At 44.4% G+C, this 21,458-nt stretch overlaps 1 protein-coding gene across 1 annotated transcript in view; it reads right to left on the reverse strand.

The window, feature by feature from the left end:
* The window catches only part of LOC147336704 (ribonuclease inhibitor-like), a 37,537-nt gene extending 16,129 nt beyond the window's left edge, over nt 1-21,408 (reverse strand). Inside the window, exons 1-3 of the mRNA XM_086286221.1 lie at nt 21,398-21,408; nt 18,997-19,173; nt 3,055-3,231 (exon numbers count right to left, since the gene is read on the reverse strand). Coding sequence (XP_086142347.1) covers nt 3,055-3,231; nt 18,997-19,173; nt 21,398-21,408 — 365 coding nt within the window. The remainder of the gene's footprint in view (nt 1-3,054; nt 3,232-18,996; nt 19,174-21,397) is intronic.
* Nucleotides 21,409-21,458: the final 50 nt, after the last annotated feature.

Genomic DNA, 21,458 nt, shown 5'->3' on the forward strand with positions numbered 1-21,458 from the left:
TATGAGTGACTTATGTATGTATGTATATATATATGTATATATTGTACTATTCTTAGTTAGTGTATTGTCTGTCTTGTCTTAATGTTGGTTTAAAATGGAGCACTGTAACAAAAAATAATTTCCCCCAGGGATCAATAAAGTATTCTGATTCTGATTCTGATTCTGCTTTTTGGTCGACATCCACGAATGCCAGTAGACCTCCTGTTCAAGTTGGTTACTGATGGAGAGCCACAAACTGCAAGAGGTTATGCTGAGAAATGGAAAGAACGAATGACTGAGGCTTACAGGATTGCATCTGGAAACAGCCAAAAGTCAAGTGATCGTGGAAAGAAACACTATGACCGGCACTTGAAAGGAGTGGTACTCCAACCTGGAGAAAGAGCACTAGTGCGGAACCTGACTGAGAGGGGTGGTCCTGGTAAGTTAAGGTCCTACTGGGAGAACACCATTTATGTGGTGAAGGAACAGATCAATGACAGCCCACTGTACAGAGTGACCTCAGAGGCAAAGGGGAAGAAAGTGTGTGTTCTGCATCGCAATCTATTGCATCTTGTCAATGAGCTTCCTGTGGACTTGCCTGCTGTAAATAAGGGGGATGGGCCATCCGCTGTCAAGAAAAAGAAACCAAAACCAGCTCAAGGAGAGACAGAGTTTCAACCCCACTTTGACACAAGCTCCGATGAGGATGAGAGTTCAATGTATTATGAGTTGAGGTATGATTTGAGGAGTGGAAACAAAGAGGATGCTCTACATACCTGTAACCATACCGTTGGACCCTCAAGAGGAACAGCTGAGTTCAGCAGAGTGGTCAACTGTGGAGCACCTCAACCAACAGAAGCAACAGATGAATTGAGGGAACAAGGAATGGAACAAGATGGTGGACACCAAAGCACTGAACTTGACAACGACAGGGGAGAGGAGGAACATGAGAGGGTACGGGAATCAGGAGTCACTGAAGTGCCTTTCGCAGTCGACGAAGGAGAAGTTGGACTGCCGCTTTCAGAAAGGGCACAGTATACACCTAACGTGACCCCGCCGACTAATGAATCAGTTCTAAGAAGGTCTACTAGAGAACGACGGCCTGTTACACATTTCACATATGACACCCTTGGCCAGCCCTCTCTCCGGGTGCATCCATCAGTCAGTTGTGCTGAAGCGCACGAGTCACAAAACACAACACACTACACCATGCCACCATATCCCCTGTTACCTTACTTCCCCCTAGTGCCATATCGCATTCCAACATCTCACTGTGCACACCCAGGCACCTTCCCTGTATATTATAACTGCCCAATCTATACATGCTAGTACACAAGGAATGTGGGTATGTGGGAAGGGGATGTGATTTGAGTTGTTTGAGTAATGAGTATAATGAGTTTTGAAGGGTAAGAGGTTAAATGTCAGGAGCCATTTTCTTTTTGTTGGGGAGTGTGTGACGACCACAAGTGTATGGTCACAATTGTAATTTTTTTTGTGAATTGTTTTTGATGTAAAAGACCTGATTTTATGGTGGTATTGCACTTTTCATTTAGCGTTATGGACAATGTAATTGCGTGGCATTGCCACAAGGGGGAGATAGTGGTGAGTGCGATAGGCCGTTGCAACGCGTCTCTGCCTCAGACGAGGAAGAGCCTGCAGACCGAACGCAACTGATGTCTCCTGTCTCTGCTTTTCTGTTAAAAAAACAGGTTAGTGGTTCAAGTTTGCTCACTGCAATGTACATATAAAGGCAAGAAACCTTTTTCTGTCTTTGTTTAAAGACCACGAATGTTGTGAGAGAGTGTGTTTTCACTGACTGAGAGAAAGCTAACTATACCGCCATTTGTAATGGAAGCCGCCATTTCACTCGTAGTCTAAATAGGCAGCTGGTCTTATTACCTGTTTTATTTTGTGACAAATGCAGCTCTTAGACACTTCTTTTATCCTGACATTATTGGAAGTTACAGTTGATTAGAACCTACCCAGTTCTTATGTGTCAAATGTAAATAGTCTGATGTATACTGTTTGTGGATGATCGTGAACTGTTTGTGAGCAATGGAAGAATATTTTTGTTTATTGGTTGTATGTAATGTAATATATTGTTTGAATCTGTTAAAGTATAAGAAAAGTATAAAGGCGACATAAGTGGGTTAATTGCAGTTTTAGTGGTGCTGCACAGAAATGTTTTTGATGCTGAACAGCAGCAGAATTGGTTACAGATTTATTGTAAATAAGGACACTCATACAATGACTATTTTGTAAGTTTATTCTTGTGAGAGTGCAAGGTAACCAAAAGGGTTTGAGCTATGGACCTAATTGAATGTTTGTGTTGTTAAAAGAGAAATGTGTGTGTCTAAATGAAAAGAAAAGGACATTGTTAAACTCTGTTAATAAATCAGACGAGGAAGAGCCTGCAGACCGAACGCAACTGATGTCTCCTGTCTCTGCTTTTCTGTTAAAAAAACAGTTTAAAAACAGACCCCATCGAAGGCATGTAACATTATATTTGGAGGAAGATTTTTTTTCAATGAATATTAATGTTAGCCCGCGACTTTGATCCAGTTTTGAAGTTTGGCCCACTGTGTATTTGAGTTTGACACCCCTGATGTATGCTTTCTAATACAGCTTTGATATTCACAGTCTGCTTCATTCTAACCCTGAATGTCAGAGTGTTCCTCCTTCTCTTTCCCATCATTCATGCTGGCAGTGGAGGAGATTTGGATGTTGGACTGTGTTTTGGATGATGTGTGTATGTTTGTGTTGGACTGCTGTCTGTAAAGCAAACGCACATTTTGCTTTGGATTTCAGTGTCAGACAGACTTTAAGGTGGAATGAAGAGTTTGAGAGTTTCACAGTGAATTATCCAGTGGAGGATTTTTCTTTTCCTTTGAAGGTTTGAAGTGTGAACATTGTTCTGCTGCAGGCAATGGACTAAACCAGAGAAGAAGAAAACAGACTTTACCATGAAGATCCTCAGTGTGGATCAGTATAATATCAGCCTGATGTCTGCAGTTTAGTGTCAGCACAACTTTCACATCATATTCATCTCAGCACAACTAAAACATGCTGACTGACCTCAGAGTTTCAAGTCCACATCCTGGACTCTCCAGGAAACCACACAGATGCTTCACTCCTGAATCCTGCAGCTTGTAGTTGTAAGTCAGGTCCAGCTCTCTCAGAAGGGAGGGGTTGGACTTCAGCGCTGCTGCCAGATAATCACAGCTGATCTCTGACAAACCACAGCCCCACAATCTGTATAAAGAATGAAAGATGTAAGTTTATTAGACAAAATGTGAGCTTGAAATCATTCAGTGTTTCATCATCTGTTCAGAGCTGAAGAAGGTTCAGAATGTAGAAGTTTAGAAAATGGAAACTCCAAACAGCTGAAGCCAACAGGAAGCAGCTTCAAACAAACACAACAAGAGAAAAAACTCTGAATGTTTCACATTAAAGTCGTACATTTCTCATAAAAACAGGACAAAGACTTGAAAAAGTCGTGTTTTTTCTTCCAGGAACCACAAAGCTTCACTTTTAAAGGTGACGTGTGAAAGAAATGGACATATTTGAAGTCCAACACCTTTTTCCAGTCACATTATTAAAGCAGACAAAGTACAAGCTCATTTTCATTCCAACAAGTCATCTTCTGACCTGGACTAACAACACTGGTCTCTATGTGCAGCTGGCTGTGAGACCAGTGCTCAGGGAACGTCTACAAAGTGCAACACTGAAAGAACATCACACACTCATTTGTTTCCAGCACTTTCACACAAACATCTACTGTCATTATGTAACGGGGACGGGTGGCCGTTACCGAACAGGACTCAGGTGCAGAAACCCAGAGCGGAGACAGCAGATGATGCAACAATTTATTAGATTTAAGTGCAAGAGAAAAACGTGGCAAAGACAAAAAAGTGACGAGACGTGGAGCCTTGGTGCGGCGTGGCCTGGGGAACGTGGCTAGGGCGAGGGAATGAGGCCTGATTTGCGGAACGGAGCTGAGTGGGGAACAGTCACATTGCAGTAAGGGACCTGGAGTGTTTGAGAGGGGGGTGATGAAGATCCAGGGGAGGCTGAGTGGCGTGGAAAAGCTGGCCTGAGATCCGGGGCTCCAGATGGAGTGTGATGGCAGGAGGGCAGGCAGGTGAGGCACAGAGAGATTTCCAGAATGATTACTAGGTATCCTGAGTCCGGAGGTGGAGTGTGAGCCAAGGTGGATACGGCAAATGTGTTGATGACAAACTGGCAGTGAATGAAATTCAATGTGTGGTTTAAATCCCTCTGGCTTGATTGCCTGCAATAGGCTCCAGGTGTGCAGGAGCTGGAGTTGGCCCTGCCCAGGGGCGGATCCCAGGTCAGTTCAGGAGCCTTATGGAAACTCCAGCCACCCACCGTAGAGCATGACAGTACCCCCCCCCCTCAAGGGACGCCACCCGGCGGCCGATCGGTCCCCAGCCCGCGACGCGACCTGAAAAAGCCAGAGACGAGAACAGGGTCAAGGATAAACGAGCGAGGAACCCAGGCACGCTCCTCAGGCCCAAACCCCTCCCAGTCCACCAAAAACTGGCGACCCCTACCACGGCGGCAGACGGCAACGATCCGCCGAACCGTATAGGCCGGATGACCACCGATGAGCCGGGCGGGCGGAGGGGGGTCGGAAGGCGGGCACAGCACACTGGACAGCACAGGCCTGACTTGGGAAACATGAAAAACCGGGTGAATCCGAAGACTGGGAGGAAGCTCGAGCTTCACAGCAGAGGGCGAGATGACCGAGCGGATGACATACGGCCCAATAAACCGAGGGGCCAGCTTGCGAGAGGAAACCTTAAGGGGAACATCCTTAGCCGACAGCCACACCTTCTGCCCTGGAGTGTACCGAGGAGCTGGTGAACACAGACGATCAGCATAGCGGCAGTGGCGGGCAGCAGGTTTCTTCAGCGCCTCCTGAGTCCGAGCCCAGACGCGGCAGCAGCGCTGGAGATGGTGCTGGACAGAAGGCACAGCCAAATCAGCCTCTTCCTCAGGGAAGAGGGGAGGCTGATAGCCCAGGGACACTTCAAATGGAGAGAGACCAGTGGACGCGGAAACATGAGAATTGTGCGCATACTCTACCCATGGGAGATGCGCTGACCAAGTAGCCGGGTTATGGGAAACCATGCAGTGGAGCATGGACTCAAGTTCTTGGTTGAGCCTCTCAGTCTGCCCATTGGTTTGAGGGTGGTAACCAAAACTGAGGTTGGCTTGAGCACCTAGGGCAGAGCAGAAGGATTTCCAGACCTGGGACGTAAATTGAGGTCCCCTGTCAGAAGTGACCTCGGCAGGAATCCCGTGGAGTTTGAAGACGTGGTCGACCATCAGTCTTGCAGTTTCCGTGGCAGTGGGTAGTTTCTCCAGGGCAACGAAGTGAGCCGCTTTTGAAAACCTGTCGATCACAGAGAGTATCAATGTTTTACCTGCTGACCTAGGCAGTCCAGTGACAAAGTCCAGGGAAATGTGGGACCAAGGACGAGAAGGTACGGCTAGAGGTTGTAGAAGACCGGAGGGTCGCTGATTTCGGGTCTTGTTCCTGGCGCACACGTCACAGGCAGAGACGTATTCCCGCACATCATGTTCCAGTGTTGCCCACCAGAAGTGACGACATAGTAGTGCGATAGTGCGGCCAATTCCAGGATGGCAGGAAAACCGGGAGGCATGAGCCCACTTAAGGACAGCCGAACGGGTTGCTGCGGGAATGAAGCGGCAGCCCGGAGGACCTGTGCCTGGGTCTGGTTCATCCTGTAATGCTCGCTGGATGGAGTCCTCTATATCCCAAGATAAAAACGCTATGCGGCAGGAGGTAGGAAGCACAGGAGCTGGTTCGGTGGGTTCAGCGTCTGGGCCGTAAAGACGAGACATGGCATCGGCCTTGGTGTTCTTGGAACCTGGATGGAAAGAGATGGCAAACTTGAAGCGATCAAAGAACAGAGACCAACGGGCCTGGCGGGCGTTTAGACAGTGTGGAGCAGGGAAATTATTTTACTGCTATTGTTAAATAATTGTCATCATTACCATTGCATTAATAATAAAATCTGGAGTTTATATTGCATTCAGGGGTTAAACAGTGTCTCTTTCAGAAAGACTGAGTTGCAGGCTGACAGGAAGTTGTATGCAGAAGTGAAAGCAGATAGTTATTTTGAGCCGCAGGCTAAGACGAGGCTTTAACAATGTAACAGATAGCTTTAAGAAGGCCTTAAGCAGTTATGACTATTTCATACACAATGCATATCTGTGCTTATTAAAGAGTTGGAGCTCGGTCAATTAATTGGGGGTCGGAAGCTTTGTTCGGCGCGATGTTCGGACAATCTATTGTGCAAGTGACTTGGAGCCATAGAAGGAATTGCAATACATGCTTACAAAACACTTATATATCAGATCATTTTATATTAAGGTTTTAGTAGAGGTTCTTGGTTAAAACATTTATTTAGTAGAAGACATACACATAGTCTCAGTGAGCCTCTGGTCTGGTAAAAGGTCAGAAGTGCAACAGGTGAATTGAGAAAGAGCATTTGAGGACGAGACACAGACAGTAGGTGAAGAGGTGACACAAAGAGCATGTGAGGTCGTGACACACACACATAGAGTTAAATTTATTTAGAGGAACCGTCCTTGTTGTCTCGGCAAGAAAGAGGAACAAGACAAGAACTGAAAGGAAGACAGGAAGGGCTAGCCATGAAAATAGAAGATGATTTTCTAGGTGAAAAGTCATGATGATGTTGATCTGATCTATGTATAAAATGTACCGGTGACGCATGAAGGGGCGTCAGTAAACAAACCCTGATGCTATAAAATATCTGTTCATGCTTTGATTGAGTCGAGGACTACTGGCTGTCTGCGTACAGAGTGTCTTCCCACGCGTGTATTCATTAAAATCATCGTTTGACTTCACCCGGCCGGATCGGTGTGGTTATTCTTCGATCACCTCTTGTACCCTTCCTCAATATTGAATCTTAACATTTGGGGGCTTCGTCCGGTTATTGAGGAGGGAGAGTTGGAGGTTTAGACGGAGAAATCCGGGGTCTTAGGTGGTCTGACGGGCAGACATGAATTCCAGTGGTCTAAGTGAGTGGGCATAAGCCGGCTTATCCAAAAGGTAAGGCACTACCTGTTGAATTATTTCCAAAGTGTGCCAAATTGGAAATGATAAAATTTAAGTCTACTCACTGAAGTTACTGGTGGATGTCTGTTTTGATTTTGATGAGAATCTCATGACAGTACTGAGGATTTAAAGCAGTTGGACTGCTGGAAAGGATTTAATGCGGTTGGACCGCTAAAAGGAAAAGCAGTTGGACTGCTCAATGTTTTTAGTATGTTAGGGAATTTGCTTATTTTTTTGGTTATAAGGTTGGACCTGCTTCAGTCTTACACTTTGTTGGGTGTTTTACTGTTGTTCCAAAGTATTATAAATTACTCAAGAACGCCAGTTGGACTGGTAGGAAGCGCAGTGCTCAGAGGTAACGCTTGCCAATGTCAAGGACGCTTAGACATTGTCCTCGAAGAGGGATAGTCAGTTGGTCACTGTGGAGCTTGGGGCACTCCAGAATAACTAGGAGTTAGAGTCTCCTTACCGTTTGGAACGGTATCTGCGCTTTTTTGGGCAGCAAAGGTTGGACCTTGGGTGTTGGACACTTTTAAATTGAGTTAGGGACTTTAGAGATGAGGCCAGAAACTGTTGGACAGATACTGGTTAATTGATTACAAAAAAGTTGGACTTTATCGGTTAGACCGTTAACTGAAATTTGTCAAAATTGGTTAGGCGCTAAAGCTGACAGATCTGACAGTAGTTGTAAATATAAGACGTCTTTGTAATATAAAAAGATCTGTGTGAAAGGAGTCTGAGGCAATGCTGCTGCTATTTTTAGACGGTGTGTGTGAGTGAAAATGCAAATGAGTAAGCAGTGAACTGTTTAAGCCACAGTTGGTTTTACAAATACTGCTGCAAACATTGTTGAGTGTGTGTTTCAAATGCCATTTATGTTTATTAGAGGACTATAAATAAAGTTTTGAGTTGCCGTAGTGGATGTATAGTAATTGACTGAGTTTGGATGTAGATATATAAATATATTGAGTGCACTGTATATACTTAAGACTAACACATCACTTTCAGTAGTAACTTTTCTCCAGCATTAGTTGCTGGTGGGTTTATTTTTTCAATTTCTTGTGTGTGCGGTGAGAATTAATGGAGGTTTCAATTTTTTGTTTGTTTGTTTTTTACTTGCTCTTTTTGATTATGACAAGCATGTCTAAAATACTCTTAGGAAAGTGTGTTGAGTTATATTCCTCAACTCTGGTCACACTTTAAGTGTGTGAATGCGGTGACTAGAAGCTTTGACATGATGAATAAAGGTGTGAGAGGTATTTCTTTGGTGATGTAAAGTAGGATGTTTTAAAGTTTGAAAGTGTTTTTAATTTGAGAGAGGCATGAGTGATGTTATAAGAGTTTGAGTTTCTTTTTCTTTCAGTTTAAAACACATAAGTACATACACTTGGTACACCTGTTTACTCTTTGACTTTATTAAAACAGACGGTGTATTTGAGTTTGAATTTCAGTAATTGTATGTTGATATGGTAATTTAGTTTTATGTTAGGTGAAGGAGATGTCCATCTCTGCGTCTTGCAGGATCGAAAGTGAAAGTTGAAGGTTGTGATGTGAATGCTGTGAGTACTCGATTTGAATGATTCTGTGTGAGGTGTACAAAATACTAAATAATAATAACACTATGAAAGTTGATAGTAGAGTGAGTGCAAGGTGATGTGAGGAATAGAAGAAGCCATATGACAAAGGGGGTTATGTTTTATGCTGAATTGAAGTATGTTACAGAGCATAAGGGGGTGATTTTTGTGTGCAAATTGAGTGGGTTTAATGAGACTTTTGGTGTATTGAGGAGGTGAAATTATGTGGTGGCAAGACTTGTGTGTTTAAGGTTGTTGTGGTGATGGGTTGATTCTGTCAGGTAGGTTGTTGTTGTTATTTTTGTTTTTAATAGAGGGAGTTTTAGGAAACATGGACATGTCTGGGAGGGGCCCACTATTTTGTAACAGTGCACTTAAAGAAAACCTGTCAGGGGATTTTGTTTTGTTTTTATGAGCTAACAATCAGCTCTATTTTTTCATTTCTGTTTTAAGCAGGCCTGCAACAGTGAATAACGGCGCTGAAAATTCTCGGGAAGAGCAAATATAAGGCGGCTTTCCAGATTACAATTGGCTGAGGAGAGCTACCTGTGGGGACTGATCAAGGTCGTAAGTCCCTGTAAAAAGGATTTTATGCGAGTCAATCCAGTCCAAAAGCATAAAGAAATATTTTCCTATGGAAAATAAAAAATGACTGAGCTCATTTTGCTGAGGGTGGAGTATCTGATCGTGCGGGAAGCTCCACTATCAGCAAATACATGGTGTGACTGCATGTAAGTGAATGTGTGACTGAATGTGAGTGAGGGTGAATAAATGTGGACAAACAATTTGCTTTTACCAGAGAAAATTTCTGTTTTGTTTTATTAAGTGGGGTTAGATTATGGGATTATAGTATATTGTTGGGAGGATGCCAAATGCTAAAGGGGAAATATTTTTTGATATAACTCAGTTACCATTAATTGAAGAAACACATGACTGATAACTGTTCTGTTTTAAGTTTATTTTATGATATAGATTGGAACATGAGTGAGGAAAACTGAGCATTTTTAAGTTTTGTATAGTATCTTGACACATGAAATGTATCAAGATAAAGGGGGGTTTAGGGTTTAATAATTTAATTGTTTAATAATTTAGGATCATTTTAGGACCTTTTGGGTTTTTGATCATTTGGATATGGTAAAACTGAAACTGTTATTTTTAAGTTAAGGTTAAAGGATTAAAAGTGAACTTGTCACGGTTTGCGAGGCAAGCCGTGTGGAGTTGTAGAAAAGGACCCAAAAGGCGGCAGCTCTGGTGCAGGTGAATATTTATTTACAACGGTGGGCACAAAACAGCACTGGTGGAAAAACAAGAAACCGGAAACCTAAACTGGGTAAGCTAATAACACAAACCAGAAACGAGACGCAGGGAGACCGAGGGGAAACAACACAGACAAACCAGCAACTACCATAACAGAAGACACAACTTAAATACACCCAGAGCACGGGGAGAACACAGACATAACAGGCTGGGGGAAACATGGAATAAACACAAAGAGAGACGAGAGCTCATAAATACACAGAGGGGCACAAGGGGGTAAGAGTCACAAAGGGAAAAAACACTTAGGGAACACCACAACAGGACACCTCAGAAAACCTGGCCTAAATAAGGAGCGAAAATACAAGGAACCAAGAATGCTGGGCCAACATGGCCCAGGACCATGACAGAACTGAATCCTGTTTAGAAGATACAATGCCGGTTTTTCAAAGCTGTGAATAAATCTTAGAGGGAAAATTAGTGAGGGTTGAAGGAGTAGAACAGGTTTGATTTTTTTGATTTCTAGAAGTAGTGGTTATAATGTAGGCGTACACATACAGATATTACATAGGTTTATCTTTAGGATAAAGGGGGAGCTTCTACGTAGAAATGATTTTTATACATATTGCATTTTGTGCTTTTAAAGGAGTTGTGGCTCAAATTTGTCTCTGGAGGGTCACGAGCCTTTGGCTAGCGCTATGATTAGCCAATCTACTGTGAGGATAATATGAGTTCATGAAGGATTGCACACGCTTACAGACACAGAGTTAAGAAACACACATGACAGTATTGATTCCAGGCAAAAGGCCTTAAATTCATTTAGCTTTTAACTGAACTTAAAGAAGGACCAAAGAGGAAGGAAAGCATATATTTTGGTTAGGTCTGATAAACTAGAATTAGAAGGTATTGTTACATTAAAGGGAGCAAATGAAATAAAAAGGCTATACCAAAATGGGTTATAACATAGGAAATGTGAGGTTAAAATGAAGTTAACACATAGGAGTTGTTTCAAGGCAGCATTTAGCTATGATGAAATGTATACAGGAGTAATTGCTTATATGCTTAAACTTAATTGATTAAAGTGGTTGTTTTCTTTTAGAGTAGAGGAACTTGTAGCAGCGACAATTTGTGCACAGGATGTTGATGATCAGATAAGGGAAAGTAGAGCGAGCAACTGGACGTGAAAGCAGGGCTTAAAGAGTTTAAAGTGATGAGGAACGTTGAAGAATATACATAAATACAAGTCAATAAGTTAAGAGCATAATTAGGATCATGCTTTTGATTAAAGAGTCCCAAAAAGGATAAGTTAGGGAGATGCAAGAAAAGGTGTTTTGTTTCCTTTGCAGAAGATCTCGGCGACCACAGGAGGGGCGAGGATCCTGGAGATCTCGAGGCCTGCTGAACCACAATGTATTGCGACCTCTGGTGTTCCAGAGGTCGTGAGAGGGAGTGTGGAGCAGGGAAATTATTTTACTGCTATTGTTAAATAATTGTCATCATTACCATTGCATTAATAATAAAATCTGGAGTTTATATTGCATTCAGGGGTTAAACAGTGTCTCTTTCAGAAAGACTGAGTTGCAGGCTGACAGGAAGTTGTATGCAGAAGTGAAAGCAGATAGTTATTTTGAGCCGCAGGCTAAGACGAGGCTTTAACAATGTAACAGATAGCTTTAAGAAGGCCTTAAGCAGTTATGACTATTTCATACACAATGCATATCTGTGCTTATTAAAGAGTTGGAGCTCGGTCAATTAATTGGGGGTCGGAAGCTTTGTTCGGCGCGATGTTCGGACAATCTATTGTGCAAGTGACTTGGAGCCATAGAAGGAATTGCAATACATGCTTACAAAACACTTATATATCAGATCATTTTATATTAAGGTTTTAGTAGAGGTTCTTGGTTAAAACATTTATTTAGTAGAAGACATACACATAGTCTCAGTGAGCCTCTGGTCTGGTAAAAGGTCAGAAGTGCAACAGGTGAATTGAGAAAGAGCATTTGAGGACGAGACACAGACAGTAGGTGAAGAGGTGACACAAAGAGCATGTGAGGTCGTGACACACACACATAGAGTTAAATTTATTTAGAGGAACCGTCCTTGTTGTCTCGGCAAGAAAGAGGAACAAGACAAGAACTGAAAGGAAGACAGGAAGGGCTAGCCATGAAAATAGAAGATGATTTTCTAGGTGAAAAGTCATGATGATGTTGATCTGATCTATGTATAAAATGTACCGGTGACGCATGAAGGGGCGTCAGTAAACAAACCCTGATGCTATAAAATATCTGTTCATGCTTTGATTGAGTCGAGGACTACTGGCTGTCTGCGTACAGAGTGTCTTCCCACGCGTGTATTCATTAAAATCATCGTTTGACTTCACCCGGCCGGATCGGTGTGGTTATTCTTCGATCACCTCTTGTACCCTTCCTCAATATTGAATCTTAACAACGCTTAGCCGTTTTGAGGTAGGTAAGGTTTTTATGATCTGTGAAGATGGTAAATGGGTATTCAGCTCCTTCCAATAGGTGACGCCACTCCTCCAAGCCTAACTTAATAGCCAGCAACTCTCTGTCTCCTACATCATAGTTGCGTTCAGCTGACGAGAGTCGACATGAAAAAAAAGGCGCACGGGTGTAACTTGGCCTTGGGACCTGAATGCTGTGAAAGGACCGCTCCGACGCCAACGTCGGACGCGTCTACCTCCAGAACGAATGGCTTGGAGTGATCTGGGTGACACAATACTGGAGCTGAGATAAAAAGTCGCTTGAGCCTACTGAATGCTGCCTCAGCTTCAGGTGTCCAGATGAACTGTCTTTTGGTGGATGTGAGTGCAGTGAGAGGAGTGGCTACCTGGCTGTAGTTGCGGATAAACCTCCGGTAGTAATTGGCAAAGCCGAGGAAACGTTGTAGGAGCTTGCACGACATGGGCGTGGGCCACTCCAGGATCGTGCGGATCTTGGCTGGATCAGTCTTCACCTGCCCTCCTGCGAGTATATAGCCAAGAAAAGTGACTGATAGTGCATGAAACTCACATTTCTCGGCTTTGACGTAAAGTTGGTTTTCCAGGAGGCGTTGGAGGACTGCTCGGACGTGGACATGGTGTTCCTGGGGAGTCTTGGAGAAAATGAGTATGTCATCAAGATAAACAAAGACAAACTGGTTCAGAAAAATCACGGAGCACGTCGTTGACCAGGTTCTGAAAGACAGCGGGGGCATTGGTTAACCCAAACGGCATGACCAAATATTCAAAATGACCTAGGGGCGTATTAAAAGCCGTTTTCCATTCGTCCCCCTCCCTGATGCGGACAAGGTGGTAGGCATTGCGGAGATCCAGTTTGGTGAATACGGTGGCTTCATGGAGGGGTTCGAAGGCCGAGCTGATAAGGGGTAAGGGATATTTATTTTTAATGGTGATGTCGTTTAACCCTCTGTAGTCTATGCATGGACGGAGTGATTTATCCTTCTTTTCCACAAAAAAGAAGCCGGCGCCCACTGGAGAGGAGGATGGGCGGATGATACCTGCAGCTAGTGACTCGTGGATGTACTTTTCCATGGACTCTCTTTCCGGTCTGGAGATGTTGAATAGCTGGCTAGAGGGAAGCGGAGCACCAGGTAGAAGGTCGATAGCGCAGTCATAAGGTCTGTGAGGTGGCAAGGATGACGCTTTGTCTTTACTGAAAACTTCCTGGAAGTCATGGTACTCAGGAGGGACGAGTGTGAGGTCAACCGGATCAGTGTCCGAGGTGTTAGTGTCAGGGGCACCCGGCGGTAGGGCAGACTTGAGGCAGTGGGCTAGACAAAAAAGGCTCCAACTAGCGATTTTACTTCCCGACCAGTCTATATGAGGGTTGTGTTTCTTTAGCCAGGGGTAGCCTAGAATGAGTGGTGAATCAGAAGAAGAGTAGGTGAACAAGGTAATGGCTTCATGGTGGTTTCCAGAGGTGACGAGGGTTACGGGGCCAGCCTGATGGGTTATCTGAGAAAATATTTGATTGTTTAATGCGGTAACAGGGATGGGAGGATCGAGAGTCTTGAGTGGCAAGTGAAGGCGTCTAGCGAGAGCTAGATCTATTAAATTTTGCTCTGCTCCAGAATCAACGAGAGCATGGAGGGGGTGAGAAACCTGATTTAGACACAGGGTGACTGGTAGAATTAACCGGGGTTTGGAACTGAAAGAGGATCCGCCCACCTGTATCCCCGAAATTACCGGCGGGCGGAGCCTTTTGGCCGAACCGAGCACTGTGCTAACCTATGCTCCACTGAGCCACAGTAAAAACACGCACCCGACCGAAGCCGTCGTTCTCGCTCCTCTGGTGTGAGACGAGAGCGGCCGATTTGCATAGGCTCCGGAGCGGCGTCCGTTTCTACGGAAACGAGAGCGGATGTGGACACCGGACGTGACGGCGGAGGAAGTGAAAACGTGCGAGGTTTACGATGTTTCTGGTTCTTTTCGGCCTCCCTTTCCCTCAGGCGATTATCTATCCGAAGGGAAAGGGAGACCAGGTCTTCAAAAGATTTGGGCTCATCGCGGGAAGCGAGCTGGTCTTTGAGCTCATCGTTTAAGGCGCGACGGAACACACCCCGAAGGGCATGATCGGGCCAATTGGCCTCGGCGGCTGCGGTACGGAAGTCGATAATGAACTCAGCGACACTCCGGCTCCCCTGTTGTAACCCAAGCAACCTTTCATCAGAACTACCCTCCGATACTGGGTGAGTAAAGGTCCTTTTAAACTCACACAGAAAATCATCATACGAGCAGGTTGGGAGCGGATGAGCCGACAGGTAAGCCTCAGCCCATAACAGTGCCTTGCCCTGAAGCTTAGCCACCAAATATGCTACCCGAGCTGATTCGCTAGCAAATGAACGGGGTGAATGCGTGAACGCGAGAGAACATTTTAGTAGAAAGGCCGTACAGTGACCCTGCTCCCCAGAGTACGGCTCGGGTTCTGGGAATGCAGCATCACGAAAAACGGAGCCTGAAGGGGTCGGAGCTGGGGAAGACTGGGGAGGTTCTGCCACGGGTGCAGGAGACGCCGAGGACGGGCCTGGAGTAGAGGAAAGAGCTGACTGAATTTCCTGCAGGGAAGTTAAGATCCTTGCCTGAGTCTCGCCTATGGCTTGACACCGGGTGTCGAGAGCCTGCAACACTTGCTCATGAGCCCCTAAAATGGCTCCCTGCTTGGAGACTGCTGCACGTATGGGTCTGCTGAGTCCATTTTTTGGCCAGTTCGTACTGTCACGGGGACGGGTGGCCGGTACCGAACAGGACTCAGGTGCAGAAACCCAGAGCGGAGACAGCAGATGATGCAACAATTTATTAGATTTAAGTGCAAGAGAAAAACGTGGCAAAGACAAAAAAGTGACGAGACGTGGAGCCTTGGTGCGGCGTGGCCTGGGGAACGTGGCTAGGGCGAGGGAATGAGGCCTGATTTGCGGAACGGAGCTGAGTGGGGAACAGTCACATTGCAGTAAGGGACCTGGAGTGTTTGAGAGGGGGGTGATGAAGATCCAGGGGAGGCTGAGTGGCGTGGAAAAGCTGGCCTGAGATCCGGGGCTCCAGATGGAGTGTGATGGCAGGAGGGCAGGCAGGTGAGGCACAGAGAGATTTCCAGAATGATTACTAGGTATCCTGAGTCTGGAGGTGGAGTGTGAGCCAAGGTGGATACGGCAAATGTGTTGATGACGAACTGGCAGTGAATGAAATTCAATGTGTGGTTTAAATCCCTCTGGCTTGATTGCCTGCAATAGGCTCCAGGTGTGCAGGAGCTGGAGTTGGCCCTGCCCAGGGGCGGATCCCAGGTCAGTTCAGGAGCCTTATGGAAACTCCAGCCACCCACCGTAGACCATGACACATTATTGTCACCAAACTCTGTGGATCCTTTATTGCAAATTCAAATGGGATCAAATGGTCAGACAAAAGAGGGTTATGAGGAAATATGATGAAATGTTGTGTATTAGCAGCAAGTTATTGAATCATTTTCCTCAGAAACCAAACAAAATGATTGACAAACATGTTTTTACAAACTCAGTGTTGGACTTGGATCAGCAGGATAAGCTGATGTTTAAAGGCATTTGAGTGTCGCTGTATGAGAGTCCAGTTATTACTCAATATTTATGGATGATGTTCTTTCAGTGTTGCACTTTGTAGACGCTCCCTGAGCCTCAGCCAGCTCCACATGGACCAGCTGACATTACCCAGCATTAGAGGCGGGTGTAAAAAAATGGATTTTCCTATTTAAATGGTTTTAATTTGAATAAAGCGATGTTGATTCATTCAATCCTGAATCGATTTTTAATATAAATGTATTTTTCCAGAATCTCAGGTTAAAGCTCCCAAAAGTATTTCAACAACAGGCAAACAGATAAAACAGTAAATGAGAGCAGCTAAACACACAAAGATGGAAACACAGAGCGTGGATCGTTCACTCGATGGCACGTACACGGACACGCCGTCGGGGCTGAAAGTGGACAGCTCACAGATCCTGAAGCTGCAGGTTTCATCTGTCTCCAACTAAAACTGACTGAACCAGCAGCAAAAGAAGATCCAAACTACGCTTTACGTTTGATGAACATCGTCATGAATTCTCTCTGACTTTGACGTTTACTTCCTGCACAGCTCTCTCTCTCTCAGTGTACTTCAAGAACAGTTTACCTTCAAAAATCTATTTCCTGCATTATTCACTGCTTATTACGCACCAGTCTGCTGTTGTGTTCACTGCTGTCGGCCTCCGAAAACAAAGCCTCATTTCTGCTGTTCAATACTGAAGAAATTTAAACCTTTTAAAATGATGACAGATTACAAACTCTCAGCTGTGTCTGTAATCAAACCTCTGTAACTTTGCTTCCCTTCAGCAGCATCAGCTCATGTTCACATGTTGATTCATGGTTTGCTTCAGTTTTTGATGGACTGCAGAATATTTTGAAGGTTATCTGCTATAAAAAGCCAGAACAGGAAAATCTGCTTCACGTGTTTCTGTTTGATCCTCAGTGACTTTGACACAAAGGCCTCTGCTGTGATGATCACACCTCTGATCGTACTATTGGGGTGATGGAGCACCTCTTCAACCTGAGCCTGAGGTTGGGAAGAGTCCCACAGCTCTGGAAAACCTCCTGTGTTGTACCAGTGCCAAAGACTTCACGCCCCAAGGACCTCAACAGCTCTGACATCCCACCTGATGAAGACCCTGGAGCGGTTGGTCCTGGCTCAGCTTCGGCGCCTAATAAGCTCATCACTGGACCCACTTCAGTTTGCCTACCAGCCTGGCATTGGAGCGGATGATGCCGTCATTCACCTCCTACATCGTTCCCTCGCTCACCTGGAGACCGCTGGAAGCACTGTGAGAATCATGTTCTTTGATTTCTCCAGTGCCTTCAACACCATTCTTCCCTCGGTTCTAAAGGACAAGCTGGTGAACTCTGGAGTGGACCATCACCTCACTACCTGGATCCTGGACTACCTCACCGACCGACCACAGTATGTGAGGACTCAGGGCTGTGTGTCGGACAGGGTCGTCTGCAGTACGGGGGCCCCACAGGGAACGGTTCTGGCTCCGTTCCTCTTCACCATCTACACTGCAGACTTCTCCCACAATTCCACCCAGTGCTTCCTGCAGAAGTTCTCTGATGACTCTGCAATAGTCGGCCTCATCACTGATGGGGACGACAAGGAGTACAGAGGTCTGACCCAAGACTTTGTGGACTGGTGCCAGCTGAACTACCTCCAGATCAACGCCAGTAAAACCAAGGAACTGGTGGTAGACTTCCGCAGGCACAAGCATTCTCCACTGCAACCACTGAACATCCAAGGTATGGACATTGAGGCTGTGGACAGCTACAGGTACCTTGGTGTTCATCTGAACAATAGACTGGACTGGACTCATAACTCAGACGCCCTCTACAGGAAAGGGCAGAGCAGGCTGTACCTGCTGCGGAGACTCAGGTCATTTGGAGTGGAGGGCCCACTCCTGAAGACCTTCTATGACTCTGTTGTGGCTTCTGCTATCTTTTATGGTGTGGTCTGCTGGGGCGGCAGCATCTCTGCTGGGGACAGGAAGAGACTGAACAGGGTGATCCGAAGGGCCAGCTCTGTTCTAGGATGCCCTCTGGACCCAGTGGAGGTGGTGAGTGACAGGAGAATGGTGGCTAAGCTGTCATCACTGTTGGACAACATCTCCCACCCCATGCAGCAGACTGTGACAGCACTGAGCAGCTCCTTCAGTGGGAGACTGCGGCACCCACGGTGTGGGACGGAGAGATTTCGCAGGTGTTTCCTCCCCACTGCTGTCAGACTCCACAACAAAGACTTTAACTGATCAAACACACACATCCATACATATGCAATAATACTAAGTGCAATAATCCTTTCTGTCATCGTTGTACTTTACTCAGTTGTATATAGCATTTGTATTTGTATTCTATTTTTATCTTATTGTATATTTATTTTATTTTATTCTACTGTATATAGTATTTTATTTTATTCTATTCTGTACAGTTGTGTACTGTATTTATTCTTATTGTATCCTAATTTTTGCCTCATAACTTTTGCACTGTCCACTTCCTGCTGTGACAAAACAAATTTCCCACGTGTGGGACTAATAAAGGTTATCTTATCTTATCAAGTCTCACAGTGTCAGCTTTGTTTTTATACATATGGATATGTGCTGATAAATGATCAGAATTATAATATTTCCCACTGTCTGCTGTGTGCCGTGACCTTTGACCTGCTAAAGACAGTCAGCTGTGGATTATTCATTGTTATGTCTGATACTTAGAACTGTGAGGAAGAACACTACACAGTTAATCAGGGTCCTCTCTCTCTGAATCAGGAAAGGTGGGCAGGCCGCGTGTGGGCGCGGGCCATACATTGAGTCTCACTGTTTGAATTGTGAACATTGTTCTGCTGCAGTCAATGGACTAAACCAGAGAAGAAGAAAACAGACTTTACCATGAAGATCCTCAGTGTGGATCAGTATAATATCAGCCTGATGTCTGCAGTTTAGTGTCAGCACAACTTTCACATCATATTCATCTCAGCACAACTAAAACATGCTGACTGACCTCAGAGTTTCAAGTCCACATCCTGGACTCTCCAGCAAACCACACAGATGCTTCACTCCTGAATCCTGCAGCTTGTTGTTGCAGCTCAGGTCCAGCTCTCTCAGATGGGAGGGGTTGGACTTCAGTGCTGCTGCCAGATAATCACAGCTGATCTCTGACAAACCACAGTCGATCAATCTGTATAAAGAATGAAAGATGTAAGTTTATTAGACAACGTGTGAGCTTGAAATCATTCAGTGTTTCATCATCTGTTCAGAGCTGAAGAAGGTTCAGAATGTAGAAGTTTAGAAAATGGAAACTCCAAACAGCTGAAGCCAACAGGAAGCAGCTTCAAACAAACACAACAAGAGAAAAAACTCTGAATGTTTCACATTAAAGTCGTACATTTATCATAAAAACAGGACAAAGACTTGAAAAAGTCGTGTTTTTCCTCCCAGGAACCACAAGGCTTCACTTTTAAAGGTGAAGTGTGAAAGAAATGGACATATTTGAAGTCCAACACCTTTTTCCAGTCACATTATTAAAGCAGACAAACTACAAGCTCATTTTCATTCCAACAAGTCATCTTCTGACCTGGACTAACAACACTGGTCTCTATGTGCAGCTGGCTGTGAGACCAGTGCTCAGGGAGCGTCTACAAAGTGCAACACTGAAAGAACATCACACACTCATTTGCTTCCATCATCCAACCTGAAGAGGAAACAGGGACGCCTCCCCTTCAAAGTAAAAGCTGCTCCTTTTGGACACAGTATCAAAGAAAGTCTACAGTATAACATAGAAAAGACAGAACAAAGTTTTGGTTGTTTTTAAATTGTGCAGAAATGAAACTACACTAAGCTCAATTATGTGACAGACATTTCATCCCATGTCAGGTTGGCCTCATCCTGGGCCGGATTATCCAGCACACACTCTGACCACAGGCCCAGGGGCCACGCACAGCTGGGCTCCATCCAAGAGACAGGAAACAAACCAACACAATAATAAAAAGCACCATGTGATCTTCTTACATCTTCAAGACAAACATAGTAAAAACATGAGCATATTTGTTTCCTGATAAAATGATGTGACAGGTAGAACAGAGTAAAGTGGTGGTGTTACAGCCTTTCTCCCCTCTGCTGCCGAGGCTGTTAGTCTCTCCCAAACTCAGCTACAGGACTTCCAAATGAATGAAAGCAGCAGAAGTGGCTTTACAAATGAAAGAGGAAGAGGAGAAGAAGAGGAGAGGGAGGCCACCCTGACCATCACTCCAGCTGAAAACATCACACTTCCATTAAAGTTGGTGAGGAAATGTTGAGCAGGATGAGCTACTGGCTAATCTGGAGGCTGTAGCAGCAGCTCAGAGTCACAGTGGATTTCCACTCATGAAAAAGCTCTGGTTGCTTCATTTCTCATCTCATATCAGAGACTTTAATGCTTCACTGAAGCTGTACTGTGATGCTTCCATATTCCAGTGAGGCCTCCATAATGATTTCAGCTGTTCTGTACACACACTGTGTGCCCTGTATGGCTCAAAGTCTCTGCAGCCTGTTTTTATCTGCTATCATCAGATCTTCATCATCCTCATTCACATCCCTTACACACTCTACAGCCTCATCAGCACTGACTTCATCTTCACTGACTGATGGAGCACAACATGAACCTGTGGAGGCTGAAACACTGTCCTGTCAAACATCTCCCCGTCACCACTCCACTTCTGTCAGCCTTTAAATGAACCCTGCTCAAGTCTGTCACTTCTGTTTGGAGCCAAAAGAGGTTAAAGATTATGCCACTACATTCTTGTCTAGAAAATATTAAAGTGTATTTGGTGACACACAAAAAAGGGTAAAGTTTAAGTATAGTTTGGGTCCACACATGTCCAAACCCTGGTGTGTAGGCCTACTTAGTATTGAGAAAAGCCCACTAAAAGAACACCCACCAGACCAAAGCAATGGTTTTGACTTGATCAGCATTAACCCCGCCCCCTGACTTTGATGGGTGAAGCTGACAAATAAAATGTATTTATGAACAGCGATGCAGGGCCAGGAGTAGCAATGTGAATTAAATAAATACATCATTAAATAATTCATTAAATGTGTCAGTAAAAAAATTAAAATAGAACACAAACCAATAATTGATTAAATATGTAATTAACTAATTTGAATTGTACATAAATAAATAATTAATTATTTTAAATGAAATTAACTGATAATTAATTATCAATATATTAATATATTTATTAATAACTGAAATAAATGATTCATTAGTGATGTATTTATTTAATACAACCATAAAATTATTGCTAGTTTACTCAAAATAAATTTCAGACATCAATATTAAAGGTTAAATTATGATAATGAATACATGCAACTATAACTGATGACATAAGAATTTGGATCTTTTAAGCTAAAGCGAAGGTGCTGACTCACTTGGCATGTTACTCCCAAATCCTCCCTAATAACAATAACATAATTACACTTTAGCCA

This window comes from Aulonocara sp. 'chitande type north' Nkhata Bay, linkage group LG3 (genome assembly GCF_057382095.1).
Source record: "Aulonocara sp. 'chitande type north' Nkhata Bay isolate Kocher_YH1m ecotype deep benthic linkage group LG3, A_spYH_male_GT1.1, whole genome shotgun sequence".
Taxonomy (NCBI): domain Eukaryota; kingdom Metazoa; phylum Chordata; class Actinopteri; order Cichliformes; family Cichlidae; genus Aulonocara; species Aulonocara sp. 'chitande type north' Nkhata Bay.